This window comes from Amblyraja radiata, chromosome 13 (assembly GCF_010909765.2).
Source record: "Amblyraja radiata isolate CabotCenter1 chromosome 13, sAmbRad1.1.pri, whole genome shotgun sequence".
NCBI lineage: Eukaryota > Metazoa > Chordata > Chondrichthyes > Rajiformes > Rajidae > Amblyraja > Amblyraja radiata.
Window position 1 is genome coordinate 14,705,761 of NC_045968.1, and position 22,404 is coordinate 14,728,164.

Consider the following 22,404-nt stretch of genomic DNA (forward strand, 5'->3'; position numbering starts at 1 on the left):
ACTACTTTTTGTAGTCTTTTCCTCTCCAGGGCGCTCAAGTTGCCGAACCAAGCCACGATGCAACCGGTCAGCATGCTCTCTACTGTGCACCTGTAGAAGTTAGAGAGAGTCCTCCTTGACATCCCGATTCTCCGTAATCTTCTCAGGAAGTAGAGGCACTGATGTGCTTTCTTTACGATTGCATCAGTGTTCTCGGACCAGGAGAGATCTTCAGAGATGTGCACGCCCAGGAATTTGAAGCTCTTGACCCTCTCCACCATCGACCCGCTTATAAGATAGATAAAAGAGACAATATTTACCAGAGGAACTCTTGGGAGACAATCCTTTTGGAACACCTTCTCTCTGCAAGCCACGGTTCCTCGGGAGTCCGTGCGCTATTCAAGTTCACCTCCTCCCATTTCTCTATCCGCGGCGGGATAGTGACTAGAGTGGAGAAAGAGAAGATTGTTATTGGCAGGCAAGAGGAGATTATTTAGCCTTCATTCTGATCCCCCCCTCCCCCCAACCCACAGAGTATAAATTATTCAGTGTGTACGCAGCCCCACACCCCCCCCCCCCCCCCCCCCCCCCCCCCCCCCCCCCCCCCAAAGAAAATCAGAAATAAATAGAATCACCAGGAACTGCAGATGCTGGAATCTGGAGTGGAAAGACAAAGTGCTGGAGGAACTCAGGGCTGCACGGTGGTGCAGCAGTAGAGTTGATGCCAGAGACCCGGGTTCGAACCTGACTACGGGTGCTGTCTGCGCATAGTTTGTACGTTCTCCCCGTGACCTGTGTGGGTAAAGGTGTAAGTATGTAGAGCAGAGGGATCTAGGGGCACAGGTACCCTTGAAGGGTGCGTCACTGGTGGATAGGGTGGTCAAAATGTCGTTCTACACATCGGCCTTCATTGGTAACGAATGCAGAAGTTGTGATGTGTAAGAAGGAACTGCAGGTGCTGGTTTACACCAAAGATAGACACAAAATGCTGGAGTAACTCAGCGGGACAGGCAGCATCTCTGGAGAGATGGAATGGGTCGAGACTCTTCTTGAGTGACTAAGTTTACTGAAGGTGGAACAAGAGAGCAGATTAGACCTTTCAATGTACAGACATATTTCATCACAATCTGGGCTCCCTCTTTATAGACAATAGACAATAGCTGCAGGAGTAGGCCATTCGGCCCTTCGAGCCAGCACCGCCATTCAATGTGATCATGGCTGATCATCCCCAATCAGTACCCCGTACCTGCCTTCTCCCCATATCCCCTGACTCTGCTATCTTTAAGAGCCCTATCTAACTCTCTCTTGAAAGTATCCAGAGAACCGCCCTCTGAGGCAGAGAATTCCACAGACTCACAACTCTCAGAGAAAGTGTTTCCTCGTCTCCGTTCTAAATGGCCTACCCCTTATTCTTGAACTATGGTTCTGGACTCCCCCAACATCGGGAACATGTTTCCTGCCTCTAGAGTGTCCAAACCCTTAATATTCTTATATGTTAAAATAAGATCTCCTCATAGAAACATAGAAAATAGGTGCAGGAGGAGGCCATTCGGCCCTTCGAGCCAGCACCGCCATTCATTGTGATCATGGCTGATCGTCCCCAATCAATAACCCGTGCCTGCCTTCTCTCCATATCCCTTGATTCCACTAGCTCCTGGAGCTCTGTCTAACTCTCTCTTAAATCCATCCAGTGATTTGGCCTCCACTGCCCTCTGTGGCAGGGAATTCCACAAATTCACAACTCTCTGGGTGTAAACGTTTTTTTCTCACCTCAGTCTTAAATGGCCTCCCCTTTTTTCTAAGACTGTGACCCCTGGTTCTGGACTCGCCCAACATTGGGAACATTTTGCCTGCATCTAGCTTGTCCAGTCCTTTTATAATTTTATATGTTTCTATAAGATCCCCCTCATGCTTCTAAGCTCCAGTGAATACAAGCCTAGTCTTTTCAATCTTTCCTCATATGACAGTCCCGCCATCCCAGGGATCAATCTCGTGAACCTACGCTGCACTCCCTCAATCACAAGGATGTCCTTCCACAAATTAGGGGACCAAAACTTCACACAATACTCCAGGTGTGATTTCACTAGGGCCCTGAATAACTGCAGAAGGACCTCTTTGCTCCTATACTCAACTCCTCTTGTTATAAAGGCCAACAGGCCATTCGCTTTCTTCACTGTCTGCTGTACCTGCATGCTTACTTACAATGACATGCAGGCTGCCAATGCCCAGACTCACTGCAAGGTGGCGCTGTGATGCTAAATCCTCTTACAAGGTTAATTCCTGGGATGGCGGGACTGTCATAAGCTGAGAGAATGGAGCTGCTGGGCCTGTACACTCTGGAGTTTAGAAGGATGAGAGGGTATCTTATTGAAACATATAAGATTGTTAAGGGTTTGGACATGCTAGAGGCAGGAAACATGTTCCCGATGTTGGGGGAGTCCAGAACCAGGGGCCACAGTTTAAGAATAAGGGGTAAGCCATTTATAACGGAGACCAGGAAAGACTTTTTCTCACAGAGAGTCGTGAGTCTGTGGAATTCTCTGCCTTAGAGGGCGGTGGAGGCAGGTTCTCTGGATGCTTTCAAGAGAGAGCTAGATAGGACTCTTAAAAATAGCGGAGCCAGGGGATATGGGGAGAAGGCAGGAACGGGGTACTGATTGGGGATGATCAGCCATGATCACATTGAATGGCGGTGCTGGCTCGAAGGGTCGAATGGCCTACTCCTGCACTTATTGTCTATTGTCTTCTCCATTTTTGAGTCATTGTTAGAATTTTAACTTTGGTCTCTGGAACTACAATAAATGTCTCGTTTAGTTGAGTTTGTTTATTGTCACGTGTACCGAGGTACAGTGAAAAGCCTTTGCTGCGTGCTAACCAGTCAGCAGAAAGACAATACATGATTGTCAACGCCGTTTAGGACTGAGATGAGGAAAAACTTTTTCACCCAGAGAGTTGTGAATCTGTGGAATTCTCTGCCACAGAAGGCAGTGGAGGCCGATTCTCAAGATGCTTTCAAGAGAGAGTTAGATATAGTTCTTCGGGCAAATGGAATCAAGGGATATGGGGAGAAAGCAGGAACAGGATATTGATTTAGCATGATCAGCCATGATATTGAATGGCCGTGCTGGCTTGAAGGGCCGAATACTATTTTCTATGTTTACATGATTACAATCGAGCCATTTACAGTGTACAGATACACAGATACAAGGAAGGAGATGAGGAGGAATTTCTTTAGTCAGAGGGTGGTGAATCTGTGGAATTCGTTGCCTCAGACGGCTGTGGGTATTTTTAAGGCAGAGATAGATAGATTCTTCATTAGTACGGGTGTCAGGGGTTATGGGGAGAAGGCAGGAGAATGGGGTGAAAGGGAGAGATAGATCAGCCATGATTGAATGACGAAGTAGACTTGATGGGCCGAATGGCCTAAGTCTGCTCCTATCACATGAACTTATGAACATGATAAAGGACACCAAAATGTCACCCCATCACCGTCCTAACCTCTCTCTCTGATATTATTTTCTATTCAAATCAAATCAAATGAATCAAATATGTGGAGGCAGGTTCAGCATTATCTCACATGGTTCACATTTATCTTGTATTAAATGTTCTACCCTTTATCCTGCATCTGGGCATGGAGGTCAGTTTCAATGTAATCAGATGCAGTCTTTACTTTGACCGGACAGCAAGCTTTTCACTGTACCTCGGTACACGTGACGATAATAAATTGAACTATAACTAAACTCAACGCAACAAAGACAAGAGACAAACTTCTATTTTCCCTTTGACTGATTGGATTAAGTTTCCATTAAAAACTTATTTTTCCCCCCATAAACTTAGCGGAAGCTATTCTCTGCTCAGACATTTGTTGTATTTTTGTGAAGACCGAATCTTCTGGCATTTAACAAAACGTAAGGATGGAAAAAATATACACAGTATATAGAGATGAGGAGGAATTTCTTTACTCAGAGGGTCGTGAATCTGTGGAATTCATTGTTACAGACAGCTGCGGAGGCCAAGTCAATGGATATTTTGAAGGCAGAGATAGATAGATTCTTGATCAGTACGGGTGTCAGGGGTTATGGGGAGAAGACAGGGGAATGGGGTTATGAAGGATAAATCAGCCACGATTGAATGGTGGAGTAGACTTGATGGGCCAAGTGCACACTCCACACAGACAGCACCCGAGGTCAGGATCGAACCGGGGTCTCTGGACGCGCTGTGAGGCAGCAGCTCTACCAGCCGCGCCACTGTGCCGCCCCCCCCGAACAACGCAGAGACTCACTCCCATCTTCTGAAGTGTCTCAAACTTGGTGAAAGGTAAATGAAAAGCTGGGCTGTCTTGTCAAGACCTTCACACAGTGTTGGACCTGCTTGTTGTTGAGGAATTAACAGCGGGGCAGCCATCAACGCTTTCAGGACTCTCTCCTTGGCAGCACAGCAGAAGAAACAGCATGGGAAAAGCCTGGGATAGAGCGGATGTGGAGAGGATGTTCTATGGGAGTGGGAGAGCCTAGGACTAGAGGTCACAGCTTGAGAAGTAAATCAGAATCAGAATCACACTTTATACGCCAAGTATGTTTTGCAACATACGAGGAATTTATTTTAGGAAGGAGATGAGGTGGAATTATTTTAGCCAGAGGGTGGTGAATCTGTGGAATTCATTGCCAGGGAAGGCTGTGGAGGCCAAGTCAGTGGACATATTTAAGGCAGAGATTGGTTAGCACAAGTGTCAGAGGTTATGGGGAGAAGGCAGGAGAATGGGGTTGGGAGGGTTGGCAGAGATCAGCCATGATTGAATGGCGGAGTAGACTCGATGGGCCGAATGGCCTAATTCTGCTCATATCACATAAACTTATGGAAAGGAGAAAAAATGGATGGGGAGATGGGCATACAGTGCGCTGCAGTATATCTGCACCTCCCACGTGAATTGGCCCTCCGTCACGGTGAGATAGATGCTGGGAATCAGTCCCGTCATCCCCACATGCACGTCATACATGATCACATGGTTTCACATGTGGTTTCACAAGCCGTTATGCTCCTGAAAAGCATCACGGAAATTTAACATAGAAGTTTCCTCCCACATTCCCAAGACGTGCAGGTTTGTAGGTTAATTGGCTTCTGAAAATTGTCCCTAGTGCATGTAGGATAGAACTAGTGAACGGGTGATCGCTGGTCGGCGCGGGCCCGGCGGGTCGAAGGGCCTCTTTCCACGCTGTATCTCTAAACTGAATTAAACTAGACTAAAGCCTCTTCACCACCCAATCAAAGAGTGTTGCCACATTCAGGGAACTATAGAGTTGAGGCCGAATACAGCCACAAAAAGCTGGAGTAACTAAGCGTGACAGGCAGCATCACTGGAGAGAAGGACCAGGTGCCGTTTTGGGTCGAGACAATAGACAATAGGCGCAGGAATAGGCCATTTGATCCCTCGAGCCAGCACCGCCATTCAATGTGATCATGGCTGATCATCCCCAATTAGTACCCCGTTCCTGCCTTCTCCCCATATCCCCTGACTCCGCTATCTTTAAGAGCCCTATCTAGCTCTCTCTTGAAAGTATCCAGAGAACCGGCCTCCACCGCCCTCTGAGGCAGAGAATTCAACAGACTCTCTGTGTGAAAAAGTGTTTCCTCGTCTCCGTTCTAAATGGCTTACCCCTCTGGCCCCTGGTTCTGGACTCCCCCAACATCAGGAACATGTTTCCTGCCTCTAGCGTGTCCAAACCCTTAATAATCTTATATGTTTCAATCAGATAACCTCTCATCCTTCTAAACTCCAGAGTGTACTAGCCTTGTTCAGACTGAGAGTCAGGGGAGATGGAGAGGTGCATAGAACAAATGAATGAAAGGTATGCAAAAGGACAAATCAAAGCCAGCGACGGTGATCCAGGAATAGTGGAGCTCACAATGGTCCATTGTTGGCTGTGGGGAAGGTGATAACGAGTGACACAGACAGTGAAAATCGGCAGGGCGACAATGAAACTAGTACGCTGACTAGGTCAGGAGATGGACGGAGGGAGAGAGAGAAAGAAAGCGGATGCAATGTTTACTTGAAGTTAGAAAATTCAATATTCATACTTATTTATATTTTTGGTATATCTTTGGTGTAAACCAGCATCTGCAGTTCCTTCCTACAGATGGAGTAGAAACACTAGGTCTCTCTATTCCTCCACATGTCTTAATGGCCAACCAGTCCCTTCAACTGCCTGACCTAGACTTCCCAAAGTGAATCGACTTGCATTAAAATCTGATGTTGAGCATATCTGACATCTCCTGTTTTACTATAGAGATTCAATTAGCTGATGTAAAACGATTTTTAATACATTAAAATCATGGCATGTCCCGTGTATATTAATGGATGCCTATGATTAATAGACTGCTATAAATGTCTATTTAAAATGTATCTCTTTCACAATCTCCTTGCAAATTGTCCCATTACAGCAGGGACATTGCGGGCCGAAGGGCCTGTGCCTGAGCTGCACTGTATGTTCAAAAAATTGAAAAAATATATATTTTCTCAAACATTGATTACTGATTAATACACCTGATTCATTGTTTTGTTTAATCATACGGGTCATGAGATGAAAAGATCGGGTAGATGCAGAGAGTCTCTTGTCCAGAGTCCGGGAATCGAGGACCAGAGGACATAGGTTTAAGGTGAAGGGGAAAAGATTTTATAGGAATCCGAAGGGTAACATTTTCACACAAAGGGCGGTGGGTGTACGGAACTAGCTGCCGGAGGAGGTAGTTGAGGCAGGGACTATCCTAACCTTTATGAAACAGTTAGACAGGTACATGGATAGGATAGTTTTGGAGGGATATGGACCAAACACGGGCAGGTGAGACTAGTGTAGCTGGGGCATGTTGGCCGGTGTGGGCAAGTTGGGCCGAGGGGCCTGTTTCCACGCTGTATCACTCTATGGCTCTTTAACTGATTTGCTTAGAAATGTAATATGCTATTTTTAAATGTTTTTTATGTGTCTAAAGTTAACATTCATTAATCTTCATTGACATTTCTACTGCACTAATGTCACTGTATGAAGTCTCACTGCATGTGACTTTAAAATGACAGCAAATTCTTCACCCCGAGTCCTTCACGGATCAACATATCCCACCTGACACAGCACAACAGAATTTAGCCAACTACAATACTAATATTTAATGACATAGAGTGCTGGCGTAACTCAGCGGGTCAGGCAGCATCTGTGGACAACATGGATAGGTGACGTTTCACAGAGTGCTGGAGTAACTCAGCGGGTCAGGCAGCATCTGTGGACAACATGGATAGGTGACGTTTCAGGTCGGGAATCTTCTGAGGCAGGATCCCAACCCAAATCGTCACCTAGCCATGTTCTCCGGAGATGCTGCCTGACCCACTTAGCTACTCCAGCACTTTGTATCTTTTTTGTTGTTGTAAACCAGCATCTGCAGTTCCTTATTTCTACAAAATATTTCACGTTTAATTTCATTATAAAAATGTGGTTAAGGCCTCTAATTGAAATGAAATACACGTCACATCATAAATCCCCACTTAACCAATGGTTATTCAAAACAACATAACAAGGGTGAAGAAAATCCCAGCGATGTTAACTTAAATCAGTGATAATTGATAGTTGACTGCCTGGGGCGGCACGGTGACGCAGCGGGTAGAGCTGCTGCCTCACAGCACCAGAGACCCAGGTTCAATCCTGACCTCAGATCCTGTCTGTGTGGAGTTTGCACGTTCTCCCCGTGACCACGTGGGTTTCCTCCGGGTGCTCAGGTTTCCTCCCACATCCCAAAGTCGTGCGGGTTTGTAGATTAATCGGCCCCTCTGTAAATTGCCCCCTAGTGTGTAGGGAGTGGATGAGAAAGTGGGATAACATAGAACGAGTGTGAGCAGGTGATTGATGGTCGGTGTGGTCTCGGTGGGTCGAAGGGCCTGTTTCCGTGCTGTATCTCCATACTAAATGGTAAGAGGGCGGTTCTCTGGATACTTTCAAGGGAGAGCTAAATAGGGCTCTTAAAGATAGCAGAGTCAGGGGATATGGGGAGAAGGCAGGAACGGGGTACTGATTGGGGATGATCAGTCATGATCACAATGAAATCCAGGTTAGCCGGGAAATGGTGTTAGGTAAATTGAATGGATTAAAAGCCGATAAATCCCCAGGGGCAGATAGGTTGCATCCCAGAGTACTTAAGGAAGTAGCCCCAGAAATAGTGGATGCATTAGTGATAATTTTTCAAAACTCTTTAGATTCTGGAGTAGTTCCTGAGGATTGGAGGGTAGCTAATGTAACCCCACTTTTTAAAAAGGGAGGGAGAGAGAAAACGGGGAATTACAGACCAGTTAGTCTAACATCGGTAGTGGGGAAACTGCTAGAGTCAGTTATTAAAGATGGGATAGCAGCACATTTGGAAAGTGGTGAAATCATTGGACAAAGTCAGCATAGATTTATGAAAGGTAAATCATGTCTGACCAATCTCATAGAATTTTTCGAGGATGTAACTAGTAGAGTGGATAAGGGAGAACCAGTGGATGTGTTATATCTGGACTTTCAGAAGGCTTTCGACAAGGTCCCACATAAGAGATTAGTATACAAACTTAAAGCACACGGCATTGGGGGTTCAGTATTGATGTGGATAGAGAACTGGCTGGCAGACAGGAAGCAAAGAGTAGGAGTAAACGGGTCCTTTTCAGAATGGCAGGCAGTGACTAGTGGGGTGCGGCAAGGCTCAGTGCTGGGACCCCAGCTATTTACAATATATATTAATGATTTGGACGAGGGAATTGAATGCAACATCTCAAAGTTTGCGGATGACACGAAGCTGGGGGGCAGTGTTCGCTGTGAGGAGGATGCTAGGAGGCTGCAAGGTGACTTGGATAGGCTGGGTGAGTGGGCAAATGCATGGCAGATGCAGTATAATGTGGATAAATGTGAAGTTATCCACTTTGGTGGCAAAAACAGGAAAGTAGACTTTTATCTGAATGGTGGCCTATTAGGAAAAGGGGAGATGCAACGAGACCTGGGTGTCATGGTACACCAGTCATTGAAAGTAGGCATGCAGGTGCAGCAGGCAGTGAAGAAAGCGAATGGTATGTTAGCATTCATAGCAAAAGGATTTGAGTATAGGAGCAGGGAGGTTCTACTGCAGTTGTACAGGGTCTTGATGAGACCACACCTGGAGTATTGCATACAGTTTTGGCCTCCTAATCTGAGGAAAGACATTCTTGCCATAGAGGGAGTACAGAGAAGGTTCACCAGGCTGATTCCTGGGATGTCAGGACTTTCATATGAAGAAAGACTGGATAGACTCGGCTTGTACTCTCTAGAATTTAGAAGATTGAGGGGGGATCTTATAGAAACATACAAAATTCTTAAGGAGATGGACAGGCTAGATGCAGGAAGATTGTTCCCGATGTTGGGGAAGTCCAGAACAAGGGGTCACAGTTTAAGGATAAAGGGAAAATCTTTTAGGACCGAGATGAGAAAAACATTTTTCACACAGAGAGTGGTGAATCTCTGGAATTCTCTCCCACAGAAGGTAGTTGAGGTCAGTTCATTGGCTATATTTATGAGGGAGTTAGATGTGGCCCTTGTGGCTAAAGGGATCAGGGGGTATGGAGAGAAGGCAGGTACAGGATACTGAGTTGGATGATCAACCATGATCATATTGAATGGCGGTGCAGGCTCGAAGGGCCGAATGGCCTACTCCTGCATCTATTTTCTATGTTTCTATGAATGGCGGTGCTGGTTCGATGGGCCGAATGGCCTGCTCCCGCACCTATTGTCTATTGTCTAAACTAAACTTAGCAAACATTTATCATGCCAAAGAGGGTGAACAATTTCTAGGCAACTGATTTTCCTGAACGAATTATTTTTTTGTTCTACTATAGTTTAAGTTATTCGTTCCATGAGATAATCAGGCTGGTAAAACTCAGGCTGGTGGGGCGTCACAGTGCCGCAGCGGTAGAGTTGCTGCCTCACAGCGCCAGAGACCCGGGTTCCATCCCGACTACGGGTGCTATCTGTACGGAGTTTGCACGTTCTCCCCGTGACCTGCGTGGGTTTTCTCAGTTTCCTCCCACACTCCAAAGACGTGCAGGTTTGTAGGTTAATTAGCTTTGTATGAATGTAACATGTTCCTAGTGGGTGTAGGATCGGGTTAGTGTGCGGGGATCGCTGGTCAGCACGGACTCGGTGGGCCGAAGGGCCTGTGTCTTCGCTGTATCTCTAAACTAAACTAAGCTAAAAATTCATGAGCTTCATCAAATAAAGGAACTTCTGCAATGTGAAACTCCAAAGTTGCTTGTATTTAAGCAAATGTCTATAAAAATATCGCACAAATAAGACAAACATAATTCATGATCTATAAAATGCAAATACAAATACATGTAAATGCAGAAACAATATGATTCATTTTATTTACTAAATAATTTAAATTCTTTTATGCTCAAACATTTAAATTTGTCGGCATTGTATTACGAAAGTAAAAATGATTAAAGGCACAAAATAACAAATGTTTAGGTTCAAGAAATAAAATTTAAAGAATCAGAAAATTTTGGAAAAAACGAAAGTTTCAATGAGACCATTCTAAGGGGTAGGATATAGGCATTTGGATGGACAAAAGCTGATTATGGATAGTCAGCATGGTTTTTGTACGTGGGAGGTCGTGTCCCACAAATCTGATTGAGTTTTTTTGAAGATGCAACCAAAATGGTTGATGAGGTCAGAGCTGGAGATGTTGATTTCAGCAAGGCGTTCGACAAGGTTCCGCATGGTAAGCTGCTCTGGATGGTTAGATCGCATGGGATCCATGGAAAGATAACTGAATGGTTTGGAAATTGGCTTCATGGAAGGAAGCAGAGGCAGATAGTGGAAGAAAGGAACTGCAGATGCTGGTTTACACCGAAGATAGACACAAAATGCTGGAGTGACTCAGCAGGACAGGCAGCATCTCTGGAGGGAAGGAATGGGCGACGTTTCGGGTCGAGAACCTACTCCAGGAAGGTTGCTCTTTGGACTGGAGTCCTGTGACTAGTAGTGTGCCTCAGGGTCCGGTGCTCGGCCCATTGCTGTTTGTCACCTACATCAATGGTTTGGACGAGAACTTACATGGCATGATTAGCAGTTGTGGAGAACGCATAGAATGAAATGTCTGCATCCTTATGCATTGTGGTGCCTTTTCCTAAGGATTCATGTAAAACCTAAGACTGACACAAAAGGCTGGAGTAACTCAACGGGACAGGCAGCATCACTGGAGAGAAGGAATGGGTGACGTTTTGGGATCGAGACTGGATAGGTCACCTAAAATGTAAACATCTAGGCAGAATTGTAGGGGAACTTATAATAATGTTAATGTCCACAGAATATAATGAAAGAATTCAGGATTTGTTAGCTTCATACCAGCATCCAAGGAGGGTCTATGGAGGGATTTGACACTCTGAGTATTTTGCTCAATTTCTACTTTGATTAGATCTTGGTCATCGTGGTCTTTGCTAAAGGAGGTTGGTTTAGTCGCTTCCCCTCTTGAGATAACGTCAGATTTCTTTGTCTTACTACTGCTGGTCATTGCTGGCTTCATAAGGTCCATGAGGTCCAGCGCTGGTGATAGAACTGCAATATTAAAGGCCGTTATTAAAAACGTTAATGAGCACTTTGCCAACGTAGTTACGCTTTGACTGACTGATCGATCGATTGAAAGACACCGCGTGGAGACAGGCCCTTCGCCCCATCTGGTCCATGCCGACCACTGATCACCCATTCACACTGGTTGCACGTTCTATGTTCCATGAGCAAATTGAAGGGGACAATTAACCTACAAACCCGCACGTCTTTGGGATGGGGGAGGAAAGCGGAGCAACCGGGAGAAAACCTGTGCGGTCACAGGGAGAACATGCAAACTCCACACAGACAGCACCCGAGGTCTGGGTCGAACCGGGGTCTCTGGCGCTGTGAGGCAGCGGCTCTACCCGCTGCCAGTTGACTTACATCGGTTTTCTTGTGGAAATATTTTGATGACAGTGTTTCAGCCTCTCTGTCTTTATCTTTAAGATTAGTCCCCAGGAGTGCAGATTTGTGTCCGTGGATGACAGAAACTTCTGGAACATTTACTGTACAAGTCTGCAAACATGTAATTGACAGGCTGGGGCTCTGTGTGCTTTGATCCTGAGCGTCTGATGTAGACAGCGTTTCCAAACCAGCAATGTGAAGCGGAAACATATAAATGACCTTCCAGCTCCATAGAAACATGTGGATGAATTACACTGATTAAAAAATCTGATAGTTACGTTCAGTTACGTTCAATTTAGTTCAGAGATACAGCGCGGAAACAGGCCCTTCGGTCCACCGAGTCCGCGCCGACCAGCGATCCCCGCACACTAACACTATCCTACACACACACTAGGGACAAATTTTTACATATTCACCAAGTCAATTAACCTACAAATTTGTACGTCTTTGGAATAGACAATAGACAGTAGGTGCAGGAGTAGGCCATTCGGCCCTTCGAGCCAGCACCACCATTCAATGTGATCATGGCTGATCATCCCCAATCAGTACCCCGTTCCTGCCTTCTCCCCATATCCCCTGACTCCGCTATCTTTAAGAGCCCTATCAAGCTCTATCTTGAAAGTATCCAGAAAACCGGCCTCCACCACCCTCTGAGGCAGAGAATTCCACAGACTCACAACTCTCTGTGTGAAAAATAGTTTCCTCGTCTCCGTTCTAAATGGCTTACTCTTTATTCTTAAACTGTGGCCCCTGGTCCTGGACTCCCCCAACACCGAGAACATGTTTCCTGCCTCTAGCGTGTCCAAACCCTTAATAATCTTATATGTTATTGAGGAAACCGAAGATCGCGGAGAAAACCCACGCAGGTCATGGGGAGAACGTACAAACTCCATTCAGAGAAGCACCTGTAGTCAGGATAGAACCTGGGTCTACAGTGCTGCAAGCGCTGTAAGGCAGCAACTCTACCGCTGCACCACCTGTGACGCCACTTTCAAGGTATGATGTACCTGCACTCCTCGATCCATCTGCTCGACACACTACCGATCTACCTGTGGCACTACGTTCAGGCAACTATTTACCTGCACTCATAGATCCCTCCATAACACTCCCCAGAGCCCTACCATTCACTGTGAAAGTCCTGCCCTGGTTCCACTTCCTAAGTCATTCTTCGTTCTTTAGCATTGTCAGTTGGTGCAAGGCAAAATATTTCGGTTGAACTCATAAAGTGGTGCGATTTGATAGATGAAAATTGGGTAATTTTATACAAAATTACCTTTTGATAAACTGCCGGAATTAAATTGACGACTGCTTTTCAGTCCTCTGATTTCATTTTCTATTAGACTCAAATGAAGCAAATGTAAAACGGATGACAGACACAATCCTTTCAGATGGGATAGGCTAAAATGACCCTCAATGGCCTTGTCACAGAGGCTGTTTAATCCATTACAATTGGATCTGTCTCACAGACACATTCATCACAAGCTACTGAAACAACTCTTCGATCTTCTACAGACTGCTTTTGTGCCCGTCACACGGAGGGTGGTGGGTGTATGGAACAAGCTGCCAGAGGAGGTAGTTGAGGGTGGGACTATCCCAACGTTTACGAAACAGTCAGCCAGGTGCATGGATAGGACAGGTTTGGAGGGATGTGGACCAAACGCGGGCAGGTGGGACTAGTGTAACTGGGACATGTTGGCCGGTGTGGGTAAGCCGGGCTGAAGGGCCTCTTTCCACACTGTATCACTCTACAGACAGAAAGGAACTGCACATGTTGGTTTACACTGAAGACAGACACAAAATGCTGGAGTAACTCAGGTCAGGCAGCAGCTCTGGGGAAAAGGAATAGATGATGTTTTGAGTCAAGTCCCTTGATGATGAGTCTGAAGAAAGGTCTCAACCTGAAACGTCACCTATCCATGTTCTCCACAGATGCTGCCTGGCCCGCTGAGTTACTCCAGCATTTTATGCCTATCTTCGACTTGATTGTAATCAAGTATCAGTGTTGTTTAAGAGGCTTTGTATGTGGATATGAAGGGAATGGAAGGATATGGATTATGTGCAGGCAGATAAGAGTTGGTCTTGACATCATGTTCGGCACAGACAATATGGGCCGAAGGGCCTTTTCCTGTCCTGGCCTGTTCTGTCTTAGCAATGAAATTCTAACTTGTTGCAGCTTTACAGGCCCATTAGAGTTTAGAGTTTCGATTAGTATTGTCACATGCACCGAGGTACAGTGAAAAGCTTGTGTTGCGTGCTAACCAGGCAGCGTAAAACTCAACCATATACAATACTTTACCAATTAAACTAAGCACGTTTAATGCTAAATGGACAGATTATTTATTAAATGTTCCTCAGACTGAAGAAGGGTCTCGACCCGAAATGTCACCCATTCCTTCTCTCTGCCTGTCCCGCAGAGTTGTTCCAGCACTTTGTGTCTATCTTCAGAATTATTTATCATCTACTTGTCTTGTATGGCAAGATTAATCGTGAGGCTTTTAACAATTGGTTTTAAATAGAACACTTGCGTTGCTTTGATATGAATGTAGATCATGATGAATGAATGATGCCCATGCTGACCTCAATGCTGTGGCTCTGGAGTTACAAGCTGTTGGCTTTACCTTGCAGTATCAACGGGGCAGCACGGTGGCGCAGCGGTAGAGTTGCTGCCTTACAGCGCTTGCAGCACCAGAGACCCGGGGTCGATCCCGACTACGGGTGCTGTCTGTACGGAGTTTGTACGTTCTCCCTGTGGCCCGCGTGGGTTTTCTCCGAGATCTCCGGTTTCCTCCCACACTCCAAAGACGTACAGGTTTGTAGGTTAGTTGCTTGGCATAAATGTAAAAATTGTCCTTGTGTGTGTAGGGCAGTGTTAATGTGCGGGGATCGCTGGTCGGCGCGGACCCGGTGGGCTGAAGGGCCTGTTTCCGTGCTGTGCCTCTAAACTAAACTAACACTAGACAGATCAGTGATTGAAGGACATGGCTATCTGAGAACATAAGGCGGATCATATGGGGTGTAAGGCAACCCAGATTAATTAGACTGAATGCCAAATTTATTTGTGTATAGTTTCTAGATACAGCGTGGAGACTGAATCCATCACCCTGTACACCAGTTCTATCCCACAGGCACTAGGAACAATTTAAAGAAGCCAATCGACCTATAAACCTGTACGTCTTTGGAGTGTGGGAGGAAACCGGAGCACCTGGAGAAAACCCACGCAGGTCATGGGGAGAAAGTACAAACTCCGCACAGGCAGCAGCTGTAGTCAGGATCAAGTCTGGGTCTCTGGAGCTGTGAGGCAACAGCTCTACTGCTGCACCACCGTGCCACCCACTCTATGTATAACATCCACAGAAGATACACCTCTCCAGTGTCAGATTGCATTGAATAAAGAAACCTTAATAGTGTGGTATTAATGGCACCAAAACACAAGCTTATTAGATACTAATGACATCGTAATTATCATGAAGATCAATTCCAATTTCCAAATACACAGGCTGATTATGTTGTGTGTAGGAAGGAACTGCAGATGCTGGTTTAAACCGAAGATAGTCACTAAATGCTGGAGTAACTCAGCGGGACAGGCAGCGTCTCTGGAGAGAAGGAATGGGTGACGTTTCAGTCGAGACACTTCTTCAGACTGAGAAAGCGTCTCGACTCGAAACATCACCCATTCCTTCTCTCCTGAGACGCTGCCTGTTACTCCAGCAAATTGTGATCATGTTATTTGTTGTATATTGATCTGAAATACAACACAATTTGTATCATTATGAATATAAATATATTATTTATTAATATAATTATTACAACAATATTAATAATAACAATAATAAACACGAACAATAATAACAACAATAATTATATTAATAAATATTATAATTATTAATAGCAATATTATTAATATAATTATTGTTATGGTTATTGTTCATTATTATTATTAATAATAATATTATTGTTATTACTATTATTATAATAATAATTATTTATTATTATTATTGTTTATTATTATTATTATTATTAATATTATTATTATTATTATTAATATTATTACGATGAGAATTATTATTATTTATAATAATATTATGATTACTATTATTAATAATTTAATAATAATAACAATAATAATAATAAATTTTATTTAATGGGCGCCTTTCAGACATCTCAAGGACACCTTACATAGATTAATCGGAGTAAAAACATATAATCGAAATAAAATAAGTAATAAGGACATCACAGACACAAATTAAAAACAGAATTCAATCCAAAAACAGAAAATCAAAAACACAATGTGAAGAGAGAGCAGCGGCAGCCAAAGCGCTATCATTATTATTATTACTATCATTATTATTATTACTATCATTATTATTATTATTACTATCATTATTACTATCAATAATATTATTACTATAATTATTATCAATATTATTACTATTGTGATTATTGTTGTTATTATAAATATTATTAATATTATTATTACTATGATTATTTTTGTTATTATTATTATTTTTGGTGTTATAATTTATCACATAAAATATAATTATAATGTAATATAATGATAGTTTAATATATTGATAATGATAATGTAATAATGAAGATATGATTGTAATGATTCTAGTGGAGATGTGGTGATGCCGGGAGCTCTTCCTGGTTCACTATTACCTGCTGTGTTTGATGTTGCTGTATGCGGCTTGCTGTCTGTTTTTGTTTCCAGCAGGAAGTCATCTATGGAAGGGCTCAGGAGAGGTCGGCTCTCCTGCTGTTCATTCACCAGCTAAAAATAGAAAGCAAAGCCGCAGTTAGATACTGAACAATCCCACCACAACCAGAGAGCAGTGCTGAACTACTATCTACCTGCTTGGTGACCCTCAGACTATCCTTGATCAGACTTTGCTGGCTTTACCTTGCACTAAACGTCATTCCCTTATCATGTACCTGTACACTGTAAATGGCTCGATTGTAATCCTGTGTAGGGAGGAACTGCAGATGCTGTTTTAAACCGAAGATAGACACTAAAAGCTGGAGTAACTCAGCGGGACAGATGACATCTCTGGAGAGAAGGAATGGGTGACGTTTCGGGTCGACATCCTTCCTCAGAATTGTAATCAGGCATTGTCTTTCTGCTGGTACACAAAAATGCTGGAGAAACTCAGCGGGTGCAGCAGCATCTATGGAGCGAAGGAAATAGGTAACGTTTCGGGCCGAAACCCTTCATCAGATTGTCTTTCTGCTGATTGGTTAGCACGCAACAAAAGCTTTTCACTGTACCCCGGCACACGTGACAATAAACTGAACCGTGAGAGGTGGGGACGGGGAGCGGGAATTATACAATTAGCCTTCGCTAACCCGGGTTCAATCCTGACCACGGGTGCTGTTTATACGGAGTTTGCATGTTCTCCCCGTGACCACCTGGTATTCTCCTAGATCTTTGGTTTCCTCCCACACTCCAAAGACATTAAATTTTTAAGGTCAATTGGCTTGGGTTTGTATACTTGGTATAAGTATAACATTTCCCTAGTGTGTGTAGGCTTGCGTTAGTGCACGGGGATCGCTGGTCGGCGCAGACTCGGTGGGCCGAAGGGCCTGTTTCCACGCTGTATCTCTTCAGTTTAGTAAACTGAACTAATCAAAGTGATTTTGTACAACATCGATACGCAGAGCTCAGCAAGCATAAGGAACTGCAGATACTGGGAACTTGCGTAGAACGCAAAGTGCTGGAGTAACTCAGCGGGTCAGGCAGCATCCGTGGAGGAGATGTCCAGAGAGACTGAAGAAGGCAACCTCCTGAAAGCTAATAAATGCTGGTTTTATGCGCTACATCCATATCACAGAGTCATACAACATGGAAACAGACCCTTCGGCCCAACTTGCCCATGCTGACCAACATGTCCCGTCTACGCTAGTCAGATTAAGTAGACTAAATGCCAAGTTTGTTTTAGTTTCAGGGGTGTCTGGGGTTATGGAGAGAAGGCAGGAGAATAGCGTTAGGAGGGAGAGATAGATCAGCCATGATTGAATGGCGGAGCAGACTTGATGGGCCGAATGGCCTCATTCTGCACCTACCACTTATGAATCTATGAACGAACCCAACCTGCCCGAGTTTGGCCCGTATGCCTCGAAACCTGTCCCACCCACACCCCTTTCTAAATGCTTCTTAAACGTTGGGATAGTCCCAGCCTCAACTACCTCCTCCAGCAGCTCGTTCCATACATACAACCGCCACCCTTTGTGCGAAAAAGGTTACCCCTGCAGGCTCCTACTAAATATTCCCCCCTGCCCCCTCCCAATTTAAACCTATGATGAATCCTGAGATATGCTGTGACGAATAAGCAAAATATACAGCTGTAACTTAAGCAGAGTGTGATAAACTACTGTCCATTGTTCATGACGGCACTGAAGGAGAGAATGGCTACCTATAGTGGATGTTGGGGCAGACAGTCTGGAGTCTGTCTGATAATTTAAACTCTACAAAAATCTCAAGGGGTAATTTAGTTTAGTTTAGAGGTACAGCGTGGAAACCGGCCCTTCGGCCACTGAGTCCGCACCGACCAGCGATCCCTGCACACCAACACTATCCTACACACACATGGGACAATTTATAGACAATAGACAATAGGGGCAGGAGTAGGCCATTTGCCCCTTCGAGCCAGCACCACCATTCATGGCTGATCATCCACAATCAGTACCCCCCGTTCCTGCCTCCTCCCCATATCCCCTGACTCCGCTATCTTTAAGAGCCCTATCTAGCTCTCTCTTGAAAGCATCCAGAGAACCGGCCTCCACCGCCCTCTGAGGCAGAGAATACCACAGACTCACAACTCTCTGTGTGAAAAAGTGTTTCCTCATCTCCGTTCTAAATGGCTTACCCCTTATTCTTAAACTGTGGCCCCTGGTTCTGGACTCCCCCAACATCGGGAACATGTTTCCTGCCTCTAGCGTGTCCGAACCCTTAATAATCTTAGGTAGACAAAGGTGCTGGAGAAACTCAGCGGGTGCAGCAGCATTTATGGAGCGAAGGAAATAGGCAACGTTTCGGGCCGAAACCCTTCTTCAGACTGATGTCAATAAGATATCCTCTCATCCTTCTAAATTCCAGAGTGTACAAGCCCAGCCGCTCCATTCTCTCAGCATATGACAGTCCCGCCATCCCGGGAATTAACCTTGTAAACCTACGCTGCACTCCCTCAATAGAAACATAGAAACATAGAATGTCCTTCCTCAAATTAGGAGACCAAAACTGCACACAGTACTCCAGGCGTGGTCTCACTAGGGCCCCGTACAACTGCAGACATTTACAATGTTTTTTGTTTTTAACCGAAGCCAATTAACCTACAAACCTACACGTCTTTGGAGTGTGGGAGGAAACCGGAGCACCCGGAGGGAACCCACAAAGCAAACTGCATGCAGACAGCACCCGTAGTCAGGATCAAGCCCGGGTCTCTGGCGCTGTGAGGCAGCAACTCTACCACTGCGCCACCGTGCCCGCCCTGTTTGTTATATTGCAGGACGCAATGAAAAACCATAAACTGGAAGCAATGGAATAAATAATTCAGAAATAGCGCAGAACTGCGAGCAATAGACTTTGTTTTCAGCAAACCAGCTTGTCACCTGCTGAGAGGCTGCGATACAAAGCTAAGCATAACGGAAGTGAATTAAACAAACATAATATTAATTACTTATCAGGTTCACACCTCGCGGGCTATAGTCTAATCTTTTTGTACTTTTACTGCACTGCCGTTATTTTTAAATTGTCATCTTTATTCTTTTAGCTCGTCATATAAAAATATCTTTCAACAGCTTTGCTGCTCTCTGGTGATTCTTCTTGTTGCTTTGAGATAATATATTGTGCAAAGGCATTGCACTTAATGTTCTTCACCCTAAACATGACATAGAAGCATAGAAACATAGAAAATAGGTGCAGGAGTAGGCCATTCGGCCCTTCCAGCCTGCACCGCCATTCAATATGATCATGGCTGATCATCCAACTCAGTGACGGTGAATATGCTTCTGACCTGAGCTATTGCTCCAGGTAAATTCTAACTAAATCTCTCACATCTTACGTTAAAACAAACTTTATTTAAGGGAAACTCTTTTAATAGAGGAAAGGGAAAGAGCAACGAAATCTGAACCTCGGTATAAGTTCATAGGTTCTAGGAGCAGAATTAGGCCATTCGGCCCATCAGGTCTCCTCCGCCATTCAATCATAGCTGGTCTATCTCTCCCTTCTGGAGAAACTCAGCAGGTGAGGCAGCACCTATGGAGTGAAGGATAGATGCAGCCTCACCCGCTGAGTTTCTCCAGCATTTTTGTCTACCTTCGATTTTTCCAGCATCTGCAGTTCCTTCTTAAAAAATATCTCCCCTTTCTAACCTCATTCTCCCCGCCCCCCTCTCCCCATACCCCCTGACACCCACCCTAATCAAGAATCTGTAAATCACCGCCTTAAAAATATCCATGGACTTGGCCATGGATGATCAGCCATGATCACAGTGAATGGCGGTGCTGGCTCGAAGGGCCGAATGGCCTACTCCTGCACCTATTGTCTATTGCCTCCACAGCCGTCTGTGGCAATGAATTCCACATGTTCACCGCCCTCTGCCAAAGTAAATTCCTCCTCATCTCCTTTCTGTGGGCACTTCCTTTTATTTTGAGGCTATATGCCCCCCCCCCCCCCACTTCCCCCGGGCTGGGGACTGGGGTTAGGAGGGAGAGGTAGATCAGCCATGATTGAATGGCGGAGTAGACTTGATGGGGCCGAATGGCCTCATTCCGCCCCCTATCCCTTATGACTTTATGACCTTATGATAAACAAGATGCCTTACCTGGAGGTGCCCGAAGGTGACGCCTCGTAGGAAAGGCCAGGGAACCCTGTGGGTGCTGATCAAGGTGTGCCATGGGGTGTGAGTGACCAATGCCAGGATGTGACTCGACATGTTTCTGACCTGACACCAGGTGACCCGGAAGTGGTTGCGAACATGTTCTATTCTCGGGATGGGAAATATAATCAATTTTTCGGATGCCTAGTGCTGGAAATAAAAAGCTGCGTTGTGAAATCCAATCCCCAGGCAACTGGGATTAAGGGCGGAACCTTCGTCTGATGAGCGGTGAGATTTGGAAAGGGAAATAAGATTAATAAAGGGAAGTGGGCGATGGGTTGAGTGGGGATTAGTTGTAACGTTATGACTGAAGGCAATGGGTTGGACGGCTCCAACAGACATATCTCATATTTTGTAGGAAGGAACTGCAGATGCTGGTTTACACACGAAGATAGACACAAAATGCTGGAGTAACTCAGCGGGACAGGCAGCATCTCTGGAGAGAAGGAATGGGTGACGTTTCGGGATGAGACCCTTCTTCAGACATGATGTGGAGATGGGGAGTAGGGGGTGGGGGCGGGAAGAAAGGAAGAGGCAGAGACAGTGGGCTGTGGGAGAGCTGGGAAGGGGAGGGGAAGGAGGGACAAAGCAGGGACTACCTGAAATTGGAGAAGTCAATGTTCATACCGCTGGGGTGTAAACTGCCCAAGCGAAATATGAGGTGCTGCTTCTCTAATTTGCAATGGGACTCACTCTGGCCATGGAGGAGGCCCAGGATAGAAAGGTCGGATTCGGAATGGGAGGGGGAGTTGAAGTGCTGAGCCACCGGGAGATCAGGTTGGTTATTGCGAACCGAGCAGAGGTGTTGGGCGAAGCGATCGCCAAGCCTGCGCTTGGTCTCACCGATGTAGAGCAGCTGACACCTAGAGCAGCGGATGTAATGGATGAGGTTGGGGGAGGCAAAGCGACAAGTGTAGCATTTCGTGCGGTTGCAAAGTAAGATAAGGTAAGATAAGGAAACGCAAGATGTGAAAACGAGACAAAGGGGATGGGGATCAAGGAAAATGTAGAAGAGATGATTGTTTGCTAGGAGAAGGTAACAACAAAGCAAACAGAGATAAAATGTAATAGAAGACAGTCAGACTGGTTGGAGAATTGGGAAGGGGGAGGGATGGAAGGAGAGCGAAGGCAAAGGTTACTTGAAGAATAATAAGTATAATATTTTAGCTGTTACTGCAGTTGGTTTCCAGAGGTAAGTGTGGGGAGGAACTGCAGATGCTGGTTTACACCGGAGATAGACACAAAATGCTGGAGTAACTCAGTGAGACGGGCAGCATCTCTGGAGAGAAGGAATGGGTGACGTTTCAGCTCGAGGCTGAAGAATTAATTGGTGCAAACAAAATGTTTAAGAAAGAACTGCAGATGCTGGAAAAATGTCACATCTATGGAGCGAAGGAAATAGGTGATCTGAAGGATCCCGACCCGAAACGTCACCTATTCCTTCGCTCCATAGATGCTGCCTCACCCGCTGAGTTTCTCCAGCATTTTTGTCTACCTTCAATGAATTGGTGCATGTGACAATAAACTGATCTTGAAACCTTGAACCTTGACATGAAACGTCA

The 22,404-nt window shown here is 45.1% G+C and overlaps 1 protein-coding gene across 1 annotated transcript in view; it reads right to left on the bottom strand.

Moving 5' to 3' along the window:
• pex5l (peroxisomal biogenesis factor 5 like) overlaps window positions 1-22,404 on the bottom strand; it is an 84,220-nt gene that overhangs the window by 14,613 nt on the left and 47,203 nt on the right. Inside the window, exons 3-5 of the mRNA XM_033032241.1 lie at window positions 16,629-16,740; window positions 11,364-11,573; window positions 300-423 (exon numbers count right to left, since the gene is read on the bottom strand). Of these exons, the coding sequence (XP_032888132.1) occupies window positions 300-423; window positions 11,364-11,573; window positions 16,629-16,740 (446 nt within the window). The remainder of the gene's footprint in view (window positions 1-299; window positions 424-11,363; window positions 11,574-16,628; window positions 16,741-22,404) is intronic.